The sequence below is a fragment of the Zonotrichia albicollis genome, chromosome 1 (genome assembly GCF_047830755.1).
Source record: "Zonotrichia albicollis isolate bZonAlb1 chromosome 1, bZonAlb1.hap1, whole genome shotgun sequence".
Lineage (NCBI taxonomy): Eukaryota > Metazoa > Chordata > Aves > Passeriformes > Passerellidae > Zonotrichia > Zonotrichia albicollis.
The window spans coordinates 19,368,227-19,394,825 of record NC_133819.1 but is presented as its reverse complement, the minus strand read 5'-3'; the positions used below and the strand labels follow the sequence as shown (position 1 = coordinate 19,394,825).

The following is a 26,599-nucleotide window of genomic DNA, read 5'->3' as shown; positions in this document are numbered from 1 at the left end:
AAGAAGGGGAAAATCTGGTGGCTCTGTTGAGCTCACTGTACCTGTAAGATTGTGCTCAGCTGTCCTAAACATTATGTTCTCCCTCTTGGCAGGAGCCTGTTAACTCAAACCCACAGTCATGCAAATAGGAGTGACACAGTTTCCAGGCTAGAAAATATATATGTAATAGGGTGGAGGGCTGGTGAGTGAACTTGATCTATAGTTGCCCCAGAACATGAAGCAAGAGAAGGTTTCTGCTCTTTTGCTAACCAAAAAGGAGAAAATGCATTCTTCTGCCAAAAAGAGGGGAGAAAAGAACCAAGTTTGGGACTGAGTTATCATATTCAGGCTGATTGTTGCTGTTTAAATCATCTACATCCCTGGCTTTATGTGTCAGTCAGGAGGGTCAAATAAGGTGTTGTGTTTTATCCCTTAATGATTCATGTGCATAAAAGTGAGTTTGAACTGGAGGTTCAAATCCAATGGGTTTTTTTCCACATGGTCTTTTACCAGCTGATCAAAATGCAAGAGCAAAAAGGAATGCCTTATTTGGAGGGAAAAGCAAAATTTTATTTTCCAAATCTGCAATGAAATTCTACATTTCTGTCTGTCATTCACCTTTTGTTCCACATCACTCTATAGAAAGGAAATTTTCTAGCCAGGAAGTACCAGAAGTTCATCTATTTTTCCTCATTTTTCCTGTAAAATATTTTGTATATCTGTTCTCACAGACAGAGACCGTAATCTCTGGAAATTGAACTCTTTTGTATCTCATATCATAAGAGGTGTAATTGTATGTCTCACAATTTCATTTTCTCATGTATAAAACTATCACAGTAGAAACTTTTTGTAAACTTTAAAATTAGATAGTAAAAAACAATGCATTTCATTATTTTACAGACCTCAAGAGTTAATATGCAGTTATAAGAAAAGTCATGTTGCCAATGTACCCCGAATGTGTTTACAAAGAGCAAGCAGCAGTTTGTAAACACAAAAGCAGTTTCAGTTTGTGTCTTTGTTCTGTTAAAGTCAGCCTCACAGTCCTGTGTGCCAAAATAAGATCTTCAATGTTCATTCCTTGAGAGTTTTTTTTGTTTTCCTACACCAAAAGAAGCTAGCCCAAGTGTAACTAGAGACATAATAGGTATTTTAAATCAAAGATTTTATAGTCTTTATGTGTTTCTAATGGAAACAATAGGGACATTTTTATTGTGTTTTCACTTTTATTTTTTTAAACATTACAGTATCAGTACAGCTATTTCTTGTTCTGATTCTGTGCCTTTATATTAGGGAAAAAAGGCTACTTGCTCTTTCTATCCAGTCATTCAGCACCTAATGAGAAGCAGACTGACCTTGGAGATATTAACAGACTCCTTCAGCTTAAAAGTCTAATACATTTAAGATTTTGAGAAGACATTAAAAATATAGAGTATATTATATGTAACAATTGCTTCTTGAGCATAAGAAAATGAAAGTCTGGGGAAAGTTCCATAGAGAAAACTGCTTTTGGGAAAGGACTGGTCATAAAACAAATAGCCTTCCATGGGTATAGCCTTGCCTGGAACAATAGACATGCTATGATAATCTTAGTAAGACTTCTACACCTGAAAAAGTTTCCAAGTCCTTTTTTTTTATCTATTTCCCTTGGTGGCTTTTTAAAAGAACTGACTGTTGATTTTGCAGCAAAGAGTATTTTCAGTGTTGACAATGTTGTTTATTGTCTCTGTGCAAAGAGAGTGAAATCAATTTCTCATGAGTATTTGAGCCCTGGGGTCAATGGACTGAATTTCTATTATGGAAATTACAAGTTACTTAAACTTGATGCAATTTAAGGAAAGCATTTCTTCTGTTTCCTTTTTTTTTTTTTTCTTTTTTGCATTTGGCATTCTGCACTGATGTCCACACAGAGCTCCACCCCTGACTAGCAGAAATCTGGGCAGGCAGTTGACACCTGTGCTGTTTCAAAGAGACTGCTGTAGTTTGCAAAGCTGGATGCTGAAAGCTGAGAAAATATCAGATCAAAAGGGATTAAAGGGATGACCTTTATAGAGTTGTTGCACCTTTGCTGAAGTCCCGAACTTTTTAAAATGCAGAATATGATGTTATGCCTTCAACCATAACATAGTAACAATACAAATTGCTCATTTAGTGAAAATCAGCCTGAAAATGGGTACATGACAAAGTATTTTTTGATGCACAAATATGACATTAAAGAGTATGAAACTGTCAAAAAGATAATTATGAGACAAAGAAGCTATGAATTCTCTGCTCCTTTGCAGGAACAGTTCCTTCTCAGTAGGGTGACTCAGAACAAACTGTTCATCCATGGGAATTAACAGTCCAAGCAAGAGGATGTACAATCAAGCAGGCCTTTTCTGATGGCCTTTCAGTTGCTTAATTTCCTTTTGTATGGAAATTTGAAAAATATGTACAAGTACTAAATATTGTTACAGTGCATGACCAGAAACTAAGACTGGTGTTTCTATACATTCATCTGTTCTCAAATGAAGTGAATATTGATGGCTATGTCAAGCAAAAGATTCTGCTGTCTGAAAAGAAGAGGAATCTTTTTTTGGATCACTTTTCTTTCCTGTCTTCTTCATGAATCTTGCATCCTTTTTTATATAGTTCTCTAACTAGTAGAAAGTATTTTAATGACCCTTTTGAAGAAAATTTTGAAAATTTGAAAAATAGAAATTCCACACTCTAGGTAATATCTCCTTTCCTCTACTTCAGTATAAAGAATTGCCTGGAAATGTTCACACTATGTATTGTGAAAATCAAATCAAATCAAATCAAATCATAGGCTGACACCTAATTTTCCATTTCAAAACTCCTATACATTTGTATGAACTAAGCTCTATGAGAGCAAAGTAAATCCCTTTGTAGGATTTAAGCAGGGAGAGACCTGGTTTTTGGATCCTGTTCAAACATAAACTCAAAATTCATGTCCAAAATGAGTACAATTAAAACTGAAGTTCCTGTTTGAACAGATACTCATGAACTTTTAAAAAGAATGATACCTGCAGGATTCAGCTGTACCAGAGTGGGTATCATGCTTGCAATTTTTTATTAAAATCATTAATGTTTCCTACATGCTAGTTTGTCTTCCCAATCTATTGGGATCTTTTGCTTTATCTTCTGATTCTGTTAATCAGTTCCTTACTCCACAAAGTGGAGCATACTATTGAGACCAAGATCAAAATATTGCAGGATATTTGCATCCATCTGTTGCACTTTTGGCTGTCTGATTCAGTTGCAAGGATCAGTTCCAAACTCATCTACAAGCTAATGAATAAGGCTTTCAGAATGTGTTTAATACCTAGACCTCACAAGGGTTTGTGGCATGTCTCAACTGGAATATTTAAAGAAAAATAAAATGTTCAAAATGTATTCAATTAGTACTTTTTTCTCTGTGGGATAATTGAAATAATTTTAAAGGAAAATCAAAGCAAACTGTATTATAAAGACAATTAGGAACTTCAGACTGTCCCTTTTAAGTTCAAAAGAAAAGATATTAATATCATTTATTTTATTAGAATCAGTAAAACATGTGAAAGTCTCTTCATTAAGATTATGAGAGTACCCGGTGGTAGAAAAGAGACATCTAATATCTTTTTCCAACTTGGGCTGTAGAAAATGAGGTACATGTAACACACAAAAAGCAAATGCTCAGTTGCCATCTATGCCATAATAGAATGGGTCAGGCATAAGTTACAGTTCTAAGAAGTGTGCTCTTTGTGCAGCTTCAACAGACGACAGCGCGGCAGAGAAGAAAGGCGGAACGCTCCACACTGGGTTAATTGTCGGCATCCTGGTGCTGGTGCTTGTTGTGGCTGCAGCCATCCTCGTGACTGTCTACATGTACCATCATCCAACATCAGCAGCTAGTCTCTTCTTTATAGAGGTAAGACAAGAGCAACACTCTGTGTCACTAGTCCTGTCTCTTGGCTGGGGTATTTGGAGACTCCAAAACAGATCTTTCTTAACTGAATCAAAAAGTGTCTTCTTGTTCAGAGTGTAATCCTTGAAGAAAAGGAGCTCTCCTAGCAGGGGATGTTGTTTTGTTCTTAGCATGCTTGTCACTCTGCTCCTTTAGCTTACCATTGCTATTACTTCTTTTGCTTGTAGACAGGACATACATCTAAGAGATATATGTCAGATACCACACCACTTCTCTTTCCTGTCCTTCATTTTCCTCACATTTTCCTCCTTTTTCCATTACCTTTCCTGTGCACTGTCACTTTATTTCAGGACATATAATTTTTCTATAATTTTCCTGTGGAGGGAGGAAAAAAGTATTCATTCTTAATTCTACAGAAGAGCTGACTTCTAGTTCGGTTTTAGCTGGAAATTTGTATTAGCTGTTCTTTACACCATTTAAAGGAAACTTTTTACACTTTGTCTTGAGTGTGGAAAATATTTTCACCTAATTTTTAACATCTATCATTTCTTCTGCTCTTTGTATTAGTGTAGAAACAGACCCTTTTAGACCGTGATTCATCTTACCTTTTGGAGACATCCCCTTTAGGATTAGAGAAATTGACATTTTTCTCCCTCAAATACAGATAGCTACCTTAGGTGCAGATACTTACATTGCAGATGCTGACATTTAGTCAGTTCAGTTCTGCTATAGACAAAAATATGAGAAAGGAGAATCTCCGTAGGCTTTTGTGTCCACAAAAACCCATGAATTTCTACACCTCCTCGTGGTTTCTTTTCTTTAACTCCTCAACATCCCTCTGCCTTGTGATAAGTACAGATTTGCTGAACATGAAAGAAAGGGATGACTGTTCAGAACCCCCCACTTGTGGTATTCCCTTCATATGAAGAGCCCAGAGACTTACTATTGGACAACAGTGAAGATGTAAAACCACTGGAAGTGTCACTAGGGACATACCTCAGGGATTGCTTAGGTAACAGCCTGGACCAGGAAGATGTAGACATTTATTGTTAGTGACAGCAATGAGAATTGAAGTGAGACATGAACCTGAACAGAATGATTCATCTTTAACATCATATTATAATAAATATTCTTCTTAGATGGAATTGTAGCGACAGAAATCAGAATGAATTGTTTATCAGTATTCCTGTTCTAGTAATGTAACTGTGCTAACCATCAGGGAACAGAATCCATATAATAACACATAGTTTTCGCTCATGTTTACACAGCATTTCAAGCCAGTTCACTGTTGATATAGACAAATAAAATTCCACTGAAGTCCTTGTATGAAAGGGAAGGTTTTTTCCCTTTCTTTTTTTCACACACAGATTAAATTTATATGGATTGAATTTCTATTCTTTCACTCTACTAAAAGCAAGTTTCTTATCTGTCATGGTGTGATCGAAAAGGCTAAGTAAATGGCAACGCTACTTTTCCACAAGAGAAGAATTCCAAATTACAATACACGTTTTTTGTTTGTTTGTCTGTTTTAAACATAGGGCATGTTAATTTATTTCTTTCATTGATAGCATACTCATCATGCAAACAGAGATGCCTTAATCAGTGTTGTTAAACTCATTCCACTGAATCTAATCCTTAGGTGCCGTTAATCAATCTATTAATCTATTATTAGTCACAGCTAACATGTCTTTCAGCACGCAATGTAGTAATTCAGAACAAATAGAAAAACATAAACTTTCTGTATAAAATAAAGGAGAAATCAGTTCAAAATAAAATTTATTCAAAACAAGGTATAACCTTCATTCTCTGTTGGTTACTAGGATAAATGTGGTACTTGTGAAGGACCAGCATTAGCAAGAATTGTAAAAAGTACTAGTTGTGAAGGGGTGGCCTTCTCCTGTGAGTGGTGCAAACACTGATGTAGTGGGGAAAATCGCAAGGGATGAAATAGGGGATGACTACCTCAGGATGCTTACACAAATTTCAAAACTTTAAAACTATTTTTGTTATCATAAGTATAGAACAGAGCAGTTTAATCCATTCCAGAAATCAAATTGCTTTTAATAAGTTTAATAATTTAATTTTCAAATTAAAAAGTCGTTTGATCAATTAAAAGAATAATAAGTAGACTGTATTATTATTACATTCATCTGATCTATAGGATTTACATGTTAGCAATGCAAAGAAGAAAATATCTTCTCATACCTGCCTTTTGAAAATGAAGTTCAAAAATTAATCAGGCAAAACTGGTGTAAATAGGCCAGTCTTACAAGAAATCATTCTTTATTGCATTTGTGCATTTGAAAAATATTTGAGTAAACTGTTACAGATAACATGATACTCCACGAAGACAAGCTGCATTATTTATGGGAAATAAATGAAATATGGATCTAATATTACCATTCTAGGAAAAGAGCTCAAGAGGATTGCCATGGACTTGGTCATGAAATAAGAACAAGCACATAAATATTTCAGAAAATAATACTGTTTCCTATGAGCCTCTTGATTAATAAGCACATTGCACAGTTAAAACAAGATGTGAAAGATGGACAGGCATCACCCTCCTGCAGATGTCTAAAAAATTACAAATACACTTTAGTCTGCCATCAAGTCTTCAAGTCAAATCAAGATCCACATCAGTTTATCTATCATTAGTAATTAATGTAACTCTAAGGCTGACCAAAAGATGGAACAGGAACCTGGCAAATTTGTGTTTACTTTTAAAGAAGTTATTTTATGGAGGCATCATATAGACATTAACCATAGCACTCATTCAAAACTCTATATAATGAATAGAAAAAAAACTTCTTTTTATATCTAAGATACTATCACTAGTTGGTAGGTAAAATGTCAGTTTCAATCAGATTTTGTTGGGCTTTTTAGGTTAAGGGCTATGTAAGGAATTTTTAGTAGATTTGTTTTATAGTCATGAGTGGTTACTGAATAAAGAACAGTGTAATAAACTGATCCTGTATCTGAGGATTTAAGTCTCTTTCTTCCTTGTGTTCTCTGCAGATATCACCCAGTATTCACTTACCTCCTCTCCCAGGTTCTCACAAAGCTCATCTCAAATCCAACTCATGTTTGTCATGAAGTGAGCTCTCCAGATAAGAATAAATACGCCCAGACTTTGACTGTGCTGCTTACTCTTGCACTGATAAAGGCAATCTCTTGTGGCACCTCTGAACACCATTAAATGATATCCTGAGTTCAGGATAGTTGGTTTAAATAAACAATACAGAAAAGCCAAGAAAAATACCATTTACTACAAAAGCTATTGTCTTAGAACATAGTGATATTATTCTATTAATTTTTTTACCTTTTAAAAGGTAAAAGTCTGACGAAAATGCTTCTCTAGGGGTTTTTGTTCATGCCTGTTGAGCAAAACACACATGTGCAGCTCCATCAGGAATAAAGATAGATAGCTATTTTGAACAAAGAGTGTGAGAAGTCTTAAATGCCAGTGATATTCAATTTGCCTATGCTAGTGCGCAATTTTAAAATACCATCTAAACAATTCAATGCATTTTCAAAAATTTTCCACATTTTGTTAACTGTGTAGAAGATTCAAATCAAAATGCTCTGTTTTCCTGTTTCTTCCAGCCTCTACACTGTTCAATATGTGTTTCATTGTTTAGGTTGGACACTTCTCTAGCGGCCCAAAGACAGAACGAATTATCAGCTTTTAAAGTCAAGGGAGCTTCAGTCAAAGTTCCAATGAATGCAGGCTCTTCCTAAGAGCTAAGAGTAAATATTGACAAAAGATTAGCTTGCAGAGTGACAGAAGAGATGTTGCAGCCTTGATTTTTTATTTACTTATCATTAACCTTGCAGTATTTCCTCTCCGTTGAATTTTACTTAGTTGCCAATGGTTTCCTCTCTTTAATCACTTTACATACTCTTAACTTGAGGAATCCTGTGCCTCTTGACTGTACTCTGAGCTGATTTGGACTGATTTTTGTAAAGTAGTATACATGTCAAATAATGCTTTTCATTACTTTCTCAACGAAGTTTATGTCAGAAATCTAGCTATAACATATATCACTACACACTAGCTATAGCACAATGAAAAAGTGAATGATTGATTTACTAATTTGTGTAGAATACTTGTATTCAGGATGTGAGGTTTGATGGCCAAGAATCCAGTCATGATGACCTGAATGTCATGGATTGCATGTCTGTGATACAATCACAGCGTATGTGAGCTAGAGGCCCAGTGCTCAGTGTAAAGAGGAGTAAAGAAATTCCCAGCTCAGCCAGATGGATTTGCTCAGATTTCAATGAGCTGTGGGCTAAATTGAAGCTTTAGTTTTATATGTTAATTCTTCCCTTTTTTTTCCCCTCGTGTTCTTTCTTTTTTCTGTATTTTTAATCTCTAATTATTTACATGACTGCTTTAACTTGGGTGTTGACAGCAATTAATGTCCAGGGAACATTTAGCAAATTAAAAAATTAGGTTTAAGTCTGATTACTTTTTATTCAGTTGTCTTTTGCATGCTTGTACCCAACTATCAGTGGACAGAAGGTTTGCAGGACACAAGTTTACACTTGCATACTTTGTGGTTTTCTTCCCTTCCTTCCTTATATTGTGATCCAAAGTCCTTTTGAGGCTTGAAGTTTACCTCAGCTGTCATCACAGTGCTCTGCCATTGGGAATCAAAGGCAATATGATCTGGCCACAGCTGAGGAATGAAACCTGGTGGGACGGATCCTGTGCCTGGAGTGCCCTGTTGGATGGTTCCAGGCTCTTCAGGAGGGACAAGCAGGGCAGGAGAGCTGCAGGGGTGGCACTCTATGGAATAGAAGGGGCAGAATGTATGGAGCTCAGAGCTGCCAATGGCACAGCTGAGAGCCTCTGGGTAAGAATCAAGAGACAAACAAATAATGCAGATGCCATTGTGGGAGTCCACTGCAGACCTCCTGCACAGGACAATGATGAATTATTCTTTGAGGAATTAAGGGACTCTTCCAAGTCAACTGCCCTTGTCCTTATGGGAGACTTCAACTTGCCTGAAATTAACTGGGAACATCACACAGCTGGTACAACCCAGGCCAGAAGATTCCTAAAAACCTGAATGACAACTTTATGGAACAGGCTTGGAAAGATGTTCTTGATCTCCTGACTGTCAACAGAGTTGATCTTGTGAGCAAGTGGAGATTGGAAGCCATTTTGGCCACAGTGACCAAGAAGAGATCAAGTTTAAAGTCTCTGTTAACAGAAAGAAAAATGCAAAAACCTCAACTCTGGGCCTGAGGAGAGCAGACTACAGACTACTCAGGGAGTTAAAAAAGCTTGGGAAAAAAAGCTTGGGAAAAAGCTTTTGCAGGTGCTGCAGTCTATCAGTGCTGGTCACTTTTTAAACATCACCTCCTAAGGGCACAGGAGCAGGCAATTCCCAAATGTCAGAACTCATGCATTTGTGGCAGAAGGCCATCTTGGTTGACAGGACTCTTCTCTTGAAAATAAGGATGATAAGGAAGATGTATGCCCAGTGGAATCAAGGCCACATGACATGGGAAACACACAAAGCCACTGCTGGCCACTGTAGGGAGAAAATTCATATGGCCAAAGCTCAGTAGAGCAGAGCTGTGGGGGACCATAAAAAGAGTTTTTTCAAGTATGTTAATATTAAAAACAACATTGTTCCATTACGGGATGAAGATGGTCTCCTCACAAATAGGGACAGAGACAAGGCAGAGGTGTTTAACACATTCTTTGCCTCTATCTTCAACAAGGATGATGGACCAAGGGTGCGCTGAGCTGGAGAGCCATGACTGCAAGAATGATCAACTCCCAGTCAACCCTGAAATGTGCAGGAGCTGCTGCTCTGGGTGGATCCCTAAAAATCTACGGGGCCTGGTGGGATTCATTCAGGAATCCTCAAAGAGCTGGATGATGTCATCACAGAAACTCTCTCAATGATTTTTGAGCAGTCTTGGGAATATGGAGAAGTCCCAGCTGACTGGAAGCTAGTGTAAGCTGTCTGAACTTTCAAGAAAGGCAAGAAGGAAGACCCCATGAGCTAAAGACCTGTGAGTCTCACTTCCATGCCTGGTAAAGTTATGGAGAAGTTTATTCTGGCAGGTATGGAAAAACACTTTAAAGCAAACACACTCACTGGTCACAGCCAGCACAGCTTCATGAGAGGAAAGTCCTGCTTATACAACCTGATTTCCTTTTGTGACAAGGTAACCCATGGGGCTGATCAAGGGGAACCAGTTGATGTAATGAGATTTTTGGATTTCAGTAATGCTTTCAATGCTGTCTCTCACAGAGCCCTTCTGCACAAGATGTCCAGCTCACAGCTGGATAAACTGTGATGGGTGAGCAGCTGGCTCATGGCTCAGGCACAGAGGGTTACAGAGCATGGAGTGACATCAGACTGGTGACCTGTCACTAGCGGGGTTCCACAGGGCTCCATCCTCGGCCCTGTGCTCTTCAACAGCTTCATCAGTGACTTGGACCAGGACTGGAAGGGACACTAAGCAAGTTCACAAATGATACAAAACTGGCAGGAGCTGTTCACTCCCTCAAAGGCAGAAGGGCCCTGAAGAGACCTCAGCAAATCAGAGGGCTGGGCAATCACCAACCATTGAAGCTCAGCATGGGAAAGTGCTGGATTCTGCACCTGGGATGGGGCAGCCCTGGGTGTACAGACAGACTGGGGAATGAGATGCTGGAGAGCAGAGCCGTGGAAAGGGACCTGGGGGTTCTGGTCCATGGCAAGCTGAACCTGAGCCAGCAGTGCCCTGGCAGCCAGGAGGGCTAGCCCTGTCCTGGGGGGCATCAGGCACAGCATGGCCAGCAGGGCGAGGGAGGGATTGTCCTGCTCTGCTCTGCTCTGCTCTGCTCTGCTCTGCATTGGGGCAGCCTCACCTCAAGTGCTGGGCGTGGTTCTAGGTGCCACAATATAAGAAAAATATTTATTAGAGAGAGTCCAAAGGAGGGTAACAAATGTGGTGGCTGAGGTGACTTGGTCTGTTCAGCCTGGAGGAGATTGAGGGGAGACCTCATGGCAATCTACAACTTCCTTTTGAGGGGAAGAGGTGGGTCAGGCACTGATCTCTTCTCTGTCATGACCAGTGACAGGACCTGATGGAATGGCCCGAGGTTGTGCCAGGTGAGATTTAGGTTGGAAAAGGTTCTTCCCCCAGAGGGTGGCTGAGCACTGGAACAGCTTGCCAGCACAGTGGTCACAGCACCAGCCTGACAGCCCAAGGAGCATTTGGCAATACTCACAGGCACAGGGTGGGACTCTTGGGGATGGTGCTGTGCAACTCTGGGAGTCGGACTCGAGGGCCCTAGTGGGTCCCTTCCAACTCAGCAGATTCTGTGATTCTGTGATATGAAGGTAAGGAATGAAACACTGGGATGACTCTTCCCAGATGGACACAATGATACATCGTCAAGCGTGACTACAGGAGGCTTGACAAGAGATGAATAAAATTTTACTTTGGTGATTCTCTGGGGGCAAAGGATTTTAAGAAGTCTAAAATGACATTTCAAATTAGGCCTTCTTAACCTCAGGCAAAAGAGCCTTTCTCCTGTATTCACCTTATAGTTACAAAACTTGCTAACATATGTGGACTCTGAAGCTCGAAGAATATTAATAAATTCAGAGCTTATGCAATAGTGGCTGTGTATGTAGTAGTTAATATGTCACACACTGAAGAGCAGTATGGGTGTATGTGGTTAAAAATTAACATTCTTTTGAGTTAAGATCCTATTTTGAAGGTCATATCTTTTGCCTTCATGTTCTCAGCCTCCTTGGAGGTATGTCAGAGCTTTATTTTGCTGGTTCAGCTGCTTAGAAACATACATGTACACTTACATCACACACGTGCACAAACCTATGTCATTTTTTGTTGTTTGTTTTACATCATCTTGGGTGTTTAAGATGGATAATTTCACGAATCTGTTTCAATGGTCACACAGAGAGTTGAGCTGGTGCTATCGAGCCAAGGAGTGACCTTCAGGAAAAACACGAGGGAGGAAGAAACAGCTGCAGATCTTCAGCAAACACATAATAGTATGTGATCAGAGCATGGAAAATGCACCTTGACTCCTCTTGATTCAACTTAAATTATGTCCTTGATTTAACTAAAATTATGTATTTGCTAGTAAATTAAATAAGTTGTGACTGATTTTTAGCATAAAGACCTACCAGCATGAAAAGATCTGCATTCCTGTCATTTAACTCTGCCTCACTTCAAGCTGACAGTATGTAGACTCTTAGCATGAACTGAGGATGATTTCTAAATACTGAGCCCTAGCTGGGGTGGTCTGAGAAAACACTAATTATTGGTGAGGTTTTTAAAATGATGGGCTGTATAAGGGATTTTATCTGAAAGCATTCACGGGCACACACATCTGGCAGCAGATTTCCTTCAGATTTTGATCTTCTGCTCATCCCCCTATCTGCTTAGCAGAAGGAAATAATATGAGAAAATAGTTAAAATGTTGAAGTTCTTGGTATTTCAGAGCTCAGGAAATAAATGGACATTCCTGGGTCACCATTTTACTTCTCTGCTTGTAACAGAACGCCACAAATAAGAGCCAGATTTAACATCCAGCCATGTTTTCCATGTACCATTTCTAGGTTTCTGTATTCATGTCACAAATGCAGTGTATGTCTTCGAACAAACAAGAAGTAAATAGGAGACAGATTAGGAAAAAAAAAGGGTTTTTGTAAAAAGAATGAGATCATCAGCTAAGTCAGCTAATGGAGCTCACACAGATTTGCTGTTTTCTTCTGGGATATAGCCCATTGTTTTTACAGGGGATTATGCTTTTAGTTTGAAATAGGCTTAACATGGTCATCAAGTAGTTTTTGTCCAGATGTTTAGGCTGAATTGCGTTTCATGAAGATGATGATTAAAAGAAGAGAACAGGTATCATTTTTCTCCTCTTCTTTTGAAGTCCTGGCGTTTGGAGTATTGTCATTGATCTCACTGTCATTGCCTAGTACTGATAGTAAAGTTATTTTTCCAAAGCTTATCCTGCTCAGCAGGAACCAGCAGTTCAGCAAGGGAAACCTAAATCGACCACAAGGGAGAAGCACTAAAATAAATAATCAACACTGACAATAAAAGTCAAAGGTGTAGAGGAAGGAGGCATTCTGGTTTTTGTCCTTCAGCAGCCAGCTCCTCAGATGAACATAAGACTGCAAAAAACGTTATAGAAAGATGGTTTAAATCACAAAAAGATACATTAAACAAGTACTTCTATCAAAAGGAAAAATAAATGAAGCCTGTAAATGACTCTGCTAAATCTTAAGTCTGAAGCAGTTCTTATTTGAAAACAGTTACTTCAAAATATGAATTTAACATGGTGTCAGACAATTGTTCTTTTCTTATTCCTGGGAATATATATCAGAAGTACAGTTTCAGATATTCATAGCTTCATCCACTTCTGACTGTGATTTGTCAAATGAATTGGGTGTTTCTATAAGACATTAAAGACTCATGCACAAATTTCAGGTAACTTCGAGCACAAAAGTACATGTTATGGTCAAGGTAATTGGTAACAGAAAGATCTTTACTTCTCTCAAGAAACCAAAGCCCTGAATACTGAGGCAGATTAACACTGGACAGGTACTTGGACTGAGTCTTGAATAATATCAGATTAACATATAATCATTTAGTGATTTAGTAAGACCTTACTATAGTTTTGTTCCCTTTTTCTTAATCTATTTTTGTAAGTCATAACAGTTTTTCTGAAGTTTTGATCATAAATCCAGAATTTTGATTAGTCCATATTTGCATATTTCCATATAGTCAGAATTAAATTGGCCTTCTTGACAAAGTGTGATTAAAGAGTACAGCTTTTAAATAGATCTAAATGTGCCTATACTCCTGAATTAGACAAAGAATTTGACATTAGTGGCAATGTAAGATGCAGCCCTTCAGTAGACACAGTGAACCAGCCCTGTGGAAGTTTGAAAGATTAAAATATAGAAAAAATCAATACATAGAGGAGACAAAGTTGTACCAGAGCATTCAGTCTAAAAGGTACACAATAATTTCAGCTTTTGTGTAGTTTAGTGGTAAATCAAGTTTACTAGGGAGCTCTGGAGAGTCAAGACTTTGAAAGATTGACCTTCTCATGTTATGTCAAGTATTTGTACTCAGTATACTCAGTATTTATACTCAGTAAATTCAGTTTTAGAAAGAGTGTGCATGTCTTGATGAAATCCACAGTTCAAGTTTACTGCTGAATAGGAATGAAGAGCTGATGCGTGCAGAAGCACTCCGGGCTTTTATGCTGGTTGAAAGATACAAAGAAACTTTTGATAGTGTTTTAGAAATATTTTGGAACAAAATGTGTATGACAGGGTTGAGGACATGACAGAGGGACAAATATTTCATTACTGTTTTCCTTCACTGTCTTCTGTACAGAATTGTTCTCATTCCATTTTTGTGTATTCAGGGAAATATAGACTAAGGATGATAATACAGGCTAGGATGTAAAAATATCAAATATGTAATACCTGTTGCCAAGTTCCTTTGGTCCATTACTGGTAGAAACTCATCTTTACACAGATGTATGAAAGGAAATGTAAAAGCTTAAAATTGCTGCAGCTAACAAAATATACATTATTGCAATTGCTTTTGATAAATTAACATCTCAGAAGAAAAGTGTTAAATTACATAAATTTTAGATATAATATTAGCACCAAAAACTCCCAGAAGCAGGGCATCAATCTTCAGATACCAGTATTTCAACACAACTTTACACAACTGTCCATCCTCCTGTAACTGATCTTGTAGGGTTGGTTACTGTTCACAGGAAATAAGATGGTCTACACCTAGCAACCTTAAAAAATTCATCAACTGTAACACTAGAAACCATGTTCATATCATAACAACTGAGTTTTATTTAGACTATATTCAATTAACTGCTCTCATATATGTATGAAACCCTTTTATTAAACATCTAAGTGAAATCATATGATTTTCATGGATAAGCAAGGACCTATAAGACTCAAAAATCCCTGATATTGAAAGATGTCAAAAGAGGAAAGTGATCAAAAAGAAGAATACACTTGGAGATCTTTCCTTGCAACGAGAGTGAGAAGCTTCTTCAGCTTCTACCCTTTAGTTTTAATAGGCAGAATCCTCTCTGGTTTTCCCTCAGAAGTAAGTAAAATGGTATAAATTCTGTCTCTTCTGCAAGACGGATATAAATATACTTATTTTAGTCTTTGTATTGCTGCAGGAAGTCAAATATCCTGCACAGCCACCAGCAATGGTGTAGACAGACATAATGTAGGAAAATGAAAGGTAGACCTCACTTTCCATGGATTGTCCAACTGCTGGATTTTTTTCCTTTTATCTTACTGATCTTCAATAGGAACTAACTTTTTAAATATATCTCATAAGTTATTTTCCTGCATCTCAACATATTTCTTCTTCATCCTGGTCATGTAGGGTCACAAGTGCTTTTCTCTCAACTACATTGCTTAAAATAGTGAACTCAAGGAAGCTTCAAGAAATTAAAAAAAATATTAGTCCTGTTTTCCCTGCTTTGTAATACCCAGAAAGGAAGAAGGAGTTACAAGTCTCCAGCCACAGCTCAGAGGATTTCCTTTAAGTATTCTGATTCCAGATGAAGAAACATAATTTTTCCTGCTAAAGTTGGGAATTAGTTAGTTAAGTACCCAGCTTGCTTTCTCTGTGTTTGATTTGGGTTCGGTGGGGTTTTTTGGTGCGTTTTGTTTGGTTGGTTTGTTTGGGGGTAGGGTTTTTTTCTGTTTTTTTAATAGTCATCACAGAGAAAAAAGAATGTATTATTTCCTGAGCTGCTTCAGCAAATGAAGGAACTGTGTATCTCCCAACATGTATCAAGTTACTTTTGGTTTTTTTTTCAGTTAAAGCTGAAATATTTTTACAGCTTTTAAGGGGTTACATAAGGCAATGAGTTGATAGTTTGTCAATGCTCTCTTTTAAAACTGTCAACATGCACATAATGAAGCTGAAATTAAACAATCACTATAAAGGGAAAATCTCACCTCAGACATGACAAGAAACTGCAGAAAACTGTAACTGCAATATTAGAAGATGACCTTCAAATCTTTGGGTTTATTTCTGGAAAAACAAGTCATATTTATGTCTGATGGCTTGTATCATTAAAACTGATACACATCTGTTCCATAACTAATCATCTGGAAAGGCCAATTAAAAAGAGTAGTATAAAATGGTAAATTTAGTATCTATCATCAATGTAGCAATGAAGTACTAACTAATCATAGGTAAACCTTAAAATCAAATTAGGAAGCAGGTTAATATATTAAAATCCAGCTCATCCGTACGTGTCACCATTTGATACCATTTCTAGTTATTCTTTCCTGCTAGTTTTTCAGTGGTTTTTCCTTTTCCCTTTTCATTAGAGACCTCTCCATCAAATTCCTTTCTCATTTGTACCAGTGTAAATCTGAAATAAACCCTTTATATTTAATTGCATTATTCCTGATTTACTTTAGTGAGCCTGAGAACAGAATATGACCCTTTTTGTTTAGCTGTAACCAAACTGTCCTTCTTAATTTTTAAAACACACAGAATCAAGCTTGGGTAGAAAAAACTCTCCAAAGTTTGAATAGACCAAGTTTTCTTGTTAGGAAGAGACATCCATTAAAGAAGACAGTGTTCTGCCTTCCTATTTTGTAGGAAGGTGCTGCACTGAAAAGTCTGGTATTTTAAATTACCTGCCAAACAGAATTTAGCTCTGAATACCTCAAAAGTAACCTGATCCTGCAATGGAGGAAAAGGAAGCAGTTGCTTTTATGAGGTATCTTCCTGAAAATGGTCACTGAGGAAGACTTTGTTCTGAACCTGCAGTCAGCTGTGTGGCTTGTTGGGAACAAGATCCAGTGACACCTCAAGATTTCTATAGTGAGTCCTGCCCAACAGCACCATGAGTCCCAGCAAAATATGGCTGTGGCTGTGCTGTCCCACCAAAACACCCCTCAGCAGCATTAAGTCCCCTTTGTGATTGAAAGGAAATAAAAATGGGGTATTATAGGAACAGAAAATCAAATGCAGTGTTTATATTCAGAATAAAAGTCATAAAGTAAAATTATTTTGCTTTTGAGCTGTCAATGAAAATACAGGCTGTAATTTGTTTTCATTGATTCTCCTCTCATTTTCCTGCAATGTTTCTATATAAATTTCTGTATTTCTAGCCCTCCTTCCAAGCAGATTGTAATTCTTGTCAGTAAAAAGAAATAAATCAGTATATTTGGCAGATAAAATTTTCAATAGGGAAAAAACTTTTTAGGAAAGATTTTTCTTCTCACTGACTCTATGAAGGAGTTTCCCTATTTTCCTGAAAGCTATTCCCTTTGACATATTCTCAGAGTGGTCACCCAAAATCTGAGCCTTACATGACATTAATTCATGCGAAAATACAGATTGTTTAAAGCACTTTTCCTCCCTAAAGATATCATAACAATACAGGAATTTTTTTAATCTACCCTAGAAAATAACTGTTTCTTTTCTCTGCTTATTAGCTGTTTTTAAAACAGGCACCCAAGATCCTAGTGGAAACTGGTTAGGACTTCTTAAAGCTCTTGTACCCAAAGTTCTTAAGAGTTTAAATAAAAATGTTGCTTCTATTTGAACCATCAAAGTAAACTACTCAAGTAGAAATTATGGCACTTGAAATAGGAAGTCATTATTTTGTGAGTCCTGCATAAGCGTGCCAGAATTTTATCCTAAATAATTTTTAAATTAAAGTTCCTGTCAACTCTGCCACATATTTTCCCATGGCATAGAGTATATTGGAAAATCTCTCTGCAGAACTAGGAAGGAAGGGCATTGAACAGATCCTCTAGAGGTTAGTGGAGCAACAGTTCTTTATGTGACAAATCCAATAATCAACCATTTTAGACAGGAGCTATTTCATCCTCTTCATTGCTAAGAGTAGTGGTAATTGTTTATGTGTTTGAGAACAGTCATCCCCCATAAATTTAGAAAGAGGTATTAATTCCTCTGACTTTTGCTGCTGCTGAACTGTGCCTTTCTATTCCTGCAACAACTACAGGGAGTGTGGTTTAGTATGAGAGGTCAAAATTGCAGGATATTGTTAGATCTTTTTATTAACAATTTACTGTAGTACCCCTCATAAAAGTTTCTTTTTTTATTGCTGTTGCAGCGACGTCCAAGCAGATGGCCAGCAATGAAATTCAGAAGAGGATCTGGACATCCTGCCTATGCTGAGGTGGAACCAGTGGGAGAAAAAGAAGGGTTCATCGTATCAGAGCAGTGCTAAAATTTCTGGGACAGAACACCAGTACTGGCCTACAGGTGTAAGACATTTATTTTGCCTCTCTTTAAAGAAAAGGAGCCCTAAGCTGCTGTAGCCTGATAGAAAGAAGATTCTGGATAAAGTTTGTCCAAGAAGAAAAACTATCTAAGATACCAGGTTACTACTGCACAGTAGTTTTTGTTAGTGGACTGAGACACAATGGTTCATGCAGAACACTTGTCAGTGGACACCTACAGTATCAGAACCATGGCACAAGTGCCGTGTTATTTGCTTTAGGTGTGGGGATGCACAGTAATCAGAAATATAATAAAGCTTTGGTGCGCAAGGGTGTTGCCCTTTGGTTCAAGTCTTCTTCTGTTATCTCCAAGACTGAGGAAAAAATCTGTACCATTTCAGTGCAAAGGGCATTGATCACAGTGTGATTGAGAAAAGTATCTTAAGACAGGTAAAGAAGAAGAAAAGGATTTTTCCAACATTTATATAAGCAGATGTGAAATACAATTATCAATTCTAAATTGACCTGCCAACCTGAGTGAGTCACAATGTAAATGCTTTCCAGGAATAATACCATGTTTCTTGTACATTGCTGATTACTAGGCTGCTAAACAACTCATGATACACAGATTGGTAAGAACTGAAGACAGCAGAGAATTTTCATGATGGTGGAATTATTTCATGGGAGTTCACAATGATGTTTGGCTGATTTTCAATTTCAGCATTCCCTAAAAAGTGAATTATCAGGTTTGTATTAAGGTGTATTTTTCATTTCTCAGCAGTAGGTTGAAGTAAAGGCAACAGATCCTTTTAGCTGCCAGAGAGCTTATGGACCATTTCTTAGGCAATGGGGTAAGAAAAATAAGATTTAAAATAAATGGGTTTCTATTCTTTGCCATTTCATTGTGAGTCCTTACTGAGAAGCACCATAGACTTCAATGCACCCCTTCCAGAGATTCAGATACAAGTGTTATTGAACCCTGCTGATTCATACAGTGGTTTTGTTTAATGCACATAGTAGTTGCATAAATATATATATAAATATATTTTTTTTTATAGCTAACACAAGGCGGGTTCTTGTGACTGTTAAGACTGCATTTTTGTCATCCAGACAAAGGAAATGAATTGCATTACTGCATATTTCCACTGAGTTGTAAAATAATCCTTAATATTAGAATATTTTTATGTTGTGTAGGGAAGGTGGTTCATGTAGTTGCAGTCCATAAACTTTCTGCCTATTGGAACCATTCTTTCTGTAAAATTGACCCTTTCCCTCCCTGCACAGGGAAAGCCAACACTATAAATTCACACCATCAAAAACAGTTACTCCTTTCAGGGAAGGGGTTAATATACATAGAGACCCAGAGCTTCCCTGAGGAGTGGAAATCTAAATGCTTTGATGATCTGGGCCTGAGGTACTGAAATATAAATTTCAGGTACAGCATGTACGTTTCATAGCAGTCATTTACTATCAATTTTTTACATACTGTACAAGGCACTTGAATGATTTTTAAGTGAGGTAGACAACATTTGTGGTTTTGGATTTTGAGCCATTTAAAAAAGTTGTAGATACCACCTTAATAGTACAGTTACTTACATTTCTTGATGCTTGTATGGCCTAAATTTGATTACTTAATGCTGTTAAAAAAAAAAAAGCAAACATGATTTTTGTTATTTTGTTCAGTAAATACTACAATACTGTATTTTCTGTATTCTTTTGTTTTGGGTAACACATTTTTATTTTCATCTGGTTTGAATCATCTAGCATGAGATTGAAACTGTTCAAAAACTAACTGATATTAATCTGAAGGTACTAACAAACACATTGTTTCAAAGCCTGGTTAAAAACCTGTGGCAAGTAGTCATTTCCATTTGTGTGGGTCTGCTGAGCCCTTTTTCTAATAGGCTGGGTTTAAATTGCAGGCTTTTAATTCTGATAGCAATAACCAAATGTATGCACATATATATGGTGACACATTTTTATTGAATAAAAAGGTATCAGTGCACATCATGTAGGAACGTATTTGGTGTGCAGTAATTATCATCAGTTTTTCTGGGAATCTTGGAAGTCATCAGCTGGGGTTCTTTCCAAAAGAAGCAATTGTAGAGCTTCTGGAATCCTGTTTGAAATAATTTTTATTTCAGAGAACATCTTTGCAAATTATACTAAGAATTTGCAAAAATCTACATAGTACTGCAATAAGTTCAAAGGATATTTCATATAAGTAAAGAAGATTTATATTATTATGGGTTTACAGGTCTTCTCTTCATCTGATTCACTCCTATTTTTACCCAGGTATGTAATACATAACATGCAATGGAGCTGACAGAGTATTTGTGATATGCTTAGACAAATATATTAACAATTTTAAAATCTGATGTTTTGATTACTTTTTGTTTAAGGCCCCTTCACAGCTGAAGGATGTTTGTTAGTATTTGCAGACTAACTTACATGTTATACTGCTTCATAAAATGATAGCAATCATTTTTTTCATTTTTTTCCCCCTCATGTACTTAGTAGGAGATTTCAATGGTCTGCAGGGAGCATCATAGAGTACTTCTTCAGGTTTTTGCCATGATGTTATATGCTGTGGACCATAACATGAGGAGTTGCTGGGTTTATTTAATAAGATGGATAGGCATATGCTTATGTCTGATAAGAACTGCTGTCTGAAGAGAAAACCTCCTGCATACTAATGGATGTATAGTGTCTCATTGGTGTCTGCTTTGATATATTCTGTGGTATGTTCTATTTATCCCAATAGGCAAAAGTTAATTAAGTAATCTGTTGCTGTTTTGTAATTCCATCTGGTTTTCTAATTTTTTAATAATTAAAATTGCCACATTAAAAATTATACAAACATTAATCTAGAGGTCTGATAAAATATTGAGATTAACTGAGAATCCTATTCTTATATTTTTATAAAGCAGCAGGTTTAATTGCCCCAGACCAAAAAAATGTCATATAGCCCTCTAAGAAATCCAGCTGAAATGTTTTTCAACAATTCATAAATTTTCATCCAAGTGTCTGAAACAGTGGTTTCACTAGCATTCCCCATGGTCCTTCATTTGAATCTTACTCAGAAAAAATGTTTGTTTACAGACATTTATCCCAACAGTTATTTTAACTCTTAAACTTCCATATAATTTTATTTGTCTAATGCTGTTTAATTATTGCAAGATCTGTCACATTTTTTTCTTATTATTTTCCATTTTAGTGTCAATTGTTTCATAATGCCTAACACTCTCAATGCTGTGCTTCAGCTCATCCTCCTCCACAGAGATATAGGAAAATTTTAATTCTGAGAACTCAAGGCACATTACTAAGTAGCTGTCATATGTCATTAAGATGAAACATTAAATCAGATATACATATATATATTTTTATGTGTGAGATATACAGAAATTGCTGAAAAAAAAAGACCCTAGCATTTGTAAAGTTGTATTCATATATTAAGAAATTGTGGAACTTCTGAAGAAGTGGAATTGTAATTTCATTCATATGTGCACAATTATAAAGATGGGATTATTGAATTGCTTTCTGTGTTCCTCAGTGCACCATCCCATGACGTATTGGAATAAGAGAACACAGATTTTCACAAGAAAAAGCTATTCCATATTTTTCTCCTCTGTGCTCAAATTTTGTTGCACTTTGTTGCATACCATCAAAAGCATTTTCAGAAGACCTTTTTTTCATGGACTTTTCTTCCATACCCATCTGCATTGGACCTGAGGGATGTATACACCCTGATTTTTTTCTGCTCTGAGCATTCTTGTGAAGGGAGCCAATTTTCCAGAGAACACTATATTAAAGGGGTTTTTTTCTTATAATTGCCCTTCTCATTCTCTACAGTCTCTGCTGCAAATGATATAGATGTCTTGTAAGTAACAACCTACTTCAATGCAACATTATAATTTAGCTTCAGATCAAGCTCATTTTACAACTAATGTGTGTGCTGGAATTCTGGGAGAAAAGATAATACATCACTGTATTTTGAGAAACTGTGGAAACCAAATTAAATTTGCACAAGCTGAACAGAATATTTGGCTTTGCAAAATTCATCATATTTCTTGTTCAGTAGAGTTCAAACCATAAAAAACTCACTACACGAGTACCTGAGACAGCTGAGTAGTCACGCCATTAGTTTGCCATTCAAATGTGGAAGCAATGGAAAAGGAAGATGGTTTGCCAGTGAGTGTGGGAGAGATATTCTTTTCTGTAAAGTGAAAAGAGTTCCAACGAAAACAAGAGAATATTTCTATATTCTATTAGAGAACTTCTTGGGTAAGCAAAAGAACCTGTAAATTGTAACACACGTCATTTCATTTGTATAGGATCTCTAAACAAGGTTTTGCAAGCAGTTGTCAAGAGCTGGCAGATTTTCACAAAGTAGGTGGGTGACTAGAGCATTCAGAGTAGCCCATGTTGGATCATGGTTCAGTTCACAGATCATCAAAGGGAATTTTTGCCTTGAGTCCATACAGTGGAGAAAGCAATGGCTGTGTTAGCGGTTTCTGATGCTAAGCAATGAAGCTTTGTATAAAGACAACATTTGACATTCACACAGAAGATATCTCAGCTGCACAAAGTCCACGATATTAGCCATGAGGAACAGAACTGGAATAGATCACAAATTTGGCTCAGATCAACAGTTTTGATCTTGGGGAATTTGTTACCTCCAGTGAAGGTAAAAACCAGCAGCATGCACTGTTTTTCAGAGTAAGACCAATGGAATCCTTACATATGTGCCTCTGCCTTCTTGCAGAGAACTGCTTGAAGCCTAAAAAGCTGCAGAAATAAATGCTACTGGCCAACAGGGTAGCCTTAACCCTAATTCTCATGTTTTAGACAGAGATTTCAAGAACTGATGATACCTGCTATGAATTTCTTTGTGGATATAATGGTACATTGGGTTTGAGTCTTGGTTTTTTTGGAGTAGGAGAATGAGAAGGGAAAAATGCAGAAGGGGAGGAATTTCAGTATTCCCAGATGCTCTAAAGGTACAGCAAGAAACCTTATGTACAGTCTTGAGAGCATTGATACTGTGAGCCAGTGTCGCTGACTGGAAACACGAGGTCTTCCTTCATGCCAGCTCTGTAATTTTAAACTAAAAAAAAAGTCATTGGAACAACTGGCTTCTGTCTAAATCTGCATGAGTCTATATTTCATCTCATGGATGGTTTATGTCACTCCTTAGGGAAAAAAGGCCTGAGCCACAGGCAGCATTTTGAGGTGGAACAGTGTGCCAGTAGTGTTTTATCAGAAGCCAAATGTGACAAAGCAGGATGTAGCTTGTGTGGAACTGAGAGAAACAAATCAATTTAATTTTATCAGAGCAGCCAGCATCCCTACGGCTGGAGCATGGATAAAATATTCAAGTCTGTGAGCTGATTTGACTTGATTGAAACAATATCATAAATCTAAAGCTGTCCTTAAACTATCAGTGTATTGTCAAATCTTAAGTGATTTTCTTGACTTTTTAATTTTTTATGGGGAAGAAAACACTTGAGCATGCCAAGTAGAATAAAGTATCTTTCTGACAGGAACAGAGTCTCATCTCCTGATGCAGTTCTTTCCCAACCAGAATAGTTGCTCTCCTATTAACAACTCATTTTAGTGGGTCTCATGATGACTCCAGAGGACATTCCACACTTTTTGACACAATTCTCTTTCTCTTCCAAGGTTTTTCAATACCTATGTCCTGCCTTACATTTTATCCTTTGGTTCTTCACCTCTGACTTAACTCTGCATTCTCACTACTTCACTTTCTTTTACTCCTTTAAGCTTTGACTTATGTGTCATCATGACCACTTTTAGTATCACTCAAAATAGGCCTCTATCTGAAAAAACAACTCCACTTGATTTTTCCTCTGTATGTGGGTTCTGGGTTAATAGAACTATTTGAAAGTAGATTTTCCTGTTATTGACTAGATTCTGTCCACATGAATTAGCAAGCTAAATGCTGAATCTCTCAGAAACTTTTTGCTTAGAAATTTTGGTCAAAAAAAATTCTGGTCTCTTCAATGAAAAATTTGTCCCAGGTATTTTTTAAAGCAGTGAAAAGACTTTAAAAGATAGACATCAAGACATTACTCTTAATTACATCCATTTAACTAAGCAGATAATTTTACCCAATTATTTAATATATATGCCTGTTGTTTCTGTGGTCTTCAAGATTATGGTGTTTAGGGATATTAATTAAACTCTTCCCATGCATTTTGCATTATTTCCTTTGGTGTAGCTCTGACTCAAAAAACAAAAAGACTGTTTTGTTAATTGCTAATGTTAGATCGAAAGAAATTTTGTTTATTGTCTGCTTGAGTGGCACAGTATTTCCTCAGACATCTGGAAGCTGCTAGTAAGAAATATTACTAACCTTTTTTGGACTGCTGGTTTTATTACTAGACTTTTTTTTTTCAGTTTCAATAAAAGTTGTTAAATTTTTTTTGAGAAGTAGCAAAACATACTGTAATCTGAGGGTCAGATTTGACTAAATATCATCAATGTGGTCTTTTATTAAAGTTTTTCACCTTAAAAATTTTCAGCTCTGACTTCACTATGAGTACGTCAGGATTTCACCACTGTTTTAGTGGCAAGATGGAGCTTTCCAAAAGAAAATGGCATGCCTTTCTTGGATATGTGGGCATTTTCATAATGACCTGTTTCCAGAAGGAATCCTCTTCCTGGAGAGATGAGTCTGGGGCAGTCTAGGTTTACAAACAGATTGTGATTGAAAAAAACTAACTCTGCAAAACAGACTCTGTGTAGCTGTGCTATCAATAGATGGAATTACTTCCAGCTGGGACCTGACCCCTCCACAGCCCCTCTCCAACATGGGCTGTGGGCAGGATGAGGGCAGGGCAGGAGATGCTTGAAGGACTGCAGGTGCCACTCATCCTTGGAAAGCAGAGGCAGTGGCACCTTGCTAAGACTTGCACTCTCCATTAAAAGCCTGACCTTGTGCCAGCCCCTGCCTTGTCAGTGCTGAGTGTGAGCCAAGGATCTCCTCAGCAGTCCCCAAGGCCATCCCTGTCGGATGAGCACAGCCTTTGTCTCCTGCAGCCACACACACAGCTTGCATGCCCTCACCCTCACCCACTCCTTCCAGTTGCTGTCAACCATGTGTTTTGAGTTTTGAGTGCTTTCTCAGAGCAAGAGCACTCTGTTACCATAAAAGATTTCACAAGTGGTCTCACGCTGTATCTCTGCAGCATGCTTTGCGTCCTGAGGTGAGGACCTGACAGATCTCTTCCCAGAATGCTGTCCTCCCCACTTGCAGGCCAGGTGAGCGTGTCAGTGAAAGGTGACAGGTGCTCAGAAGTTATCTTGGCCTGCAGATTTCTGCCTAGAGGGAACCAGACGTGACAAGAAACCTGGGGAGTTTGCAATTGAGTGATTGCAATTTTTTATATAAGATCAGATACCAAAAAATTTTCCTAAGGATGTAAATTTTCCAGTCTAGAGGTGTCATTGGAAATTGTATAAGTAGCAAGCAGTTTCAGGTTGTGTCTGTCTCAAATTACAGTTAAATCAGAGATGCTAGATTCCCACAATCAGCAAGATGTGGATTTTTAGACATATGCTGCTATTTTATGAGTAACAGACAGGGCATAGGACACCCTTGCCCAGTTATGTTATGTCATTTTTCATCAGCATCATCCTCAGGAATCCAGTTCACCAATGTATAGATTTAGGTATACATTTCCCTGGAAACACTTTCTTGCCTGGAGCTGATGTGAAAAAGCTCTGGATCACACAGTAAGGTGTTCCTTAACTTGCTAGGTGCCTTAGGAGTGAGGAGACGTAAAGCATTCCTGCAGGATGCTGGGGTACCTGTGATGAGCATCAAGAGCAATAAAGAATGTGCAAACACATATTCACAAAGCAAAGCCAAACTTTTTTCCCTTTCCTGGAGAACAGGAAATCGTGAGCAAGAAAGTAATGGAATCAGATGAACCCTTCACTGCAGAAGCAATGAAGTGCTGTGTGGAGGGTAGTCTTGCTGTCATCTGTTCTAATGGTTTAGAACAGTCACCTTGTACTTTGGGAACTAAATGATGTATGGAGCTTGTATTTGCCTAGTCCCTGTCTTCTCTGCAACCACTGCCTGTTGCAGACTGGAAATCTGTCAGCTTTCCACTTCTAAGATAATGTATAAACAACCCAAGGTTTATAGACACAGTTGTTTTAGTAAAAGTTCTGTCACCTCTCTCTACATTGAATAATGATGCATTGGCTTAGAGAAACTCTGAGCTCTGTGGTTTTGTTCCTTCTTTCTCCCTGCAGTGGATATTAATAGTTGAACAGCATGCACAGAGCTCAGCTGAAGTACTGCAAATGAATGTCAATTGTTACATGTGATAATGGGAAAAGAATGAGTAAAACCATGCTTGGAAAAGAAATATTCCTCATCTTATCTACTAACATTCAAATATTTTCACAAAAATTGTTATGG

At 37.4% G+C, this 26,599-nt stretch overlaps 1 protein-coding gene across 3 annotated transcripts in view; it reads left to right on the top strand.

Moving 5' to 3' along the window:
* Positions 1-24,682, top strand: part of PLXDC2 (plexin domain containing 2) — a 258,860-nt gene extending 234,178 nt beyond the window's left edge. For 2 of the 3 annotated variants that reach the window (XM_026795770.2, XM_026795772.2), the window contains 3 exons: positions 3,726-3,886; positions 11,820-11,913; positions 18,036-24,682. In XM_026795770.2, coding sequence (XP_026651571.1) covers positions 3,726-3,886; positions 11,820-11,913; positions 18,036-18,100 — 320 coding nt within the window. In that variant the 3' untranslated portion in view covers positions 18,101-24,682. The remainder of the gene's footprint in view (positions 1-3,725; positions 3,887-11,819; positions 11,914-18,035) is intronic. The other variant, XM_005480311.4, reaches the window with a different exon arrangement.
* The last annotated feature ends 1,917 nt before the right edge of the window (positions 24,683-26,599 follow it).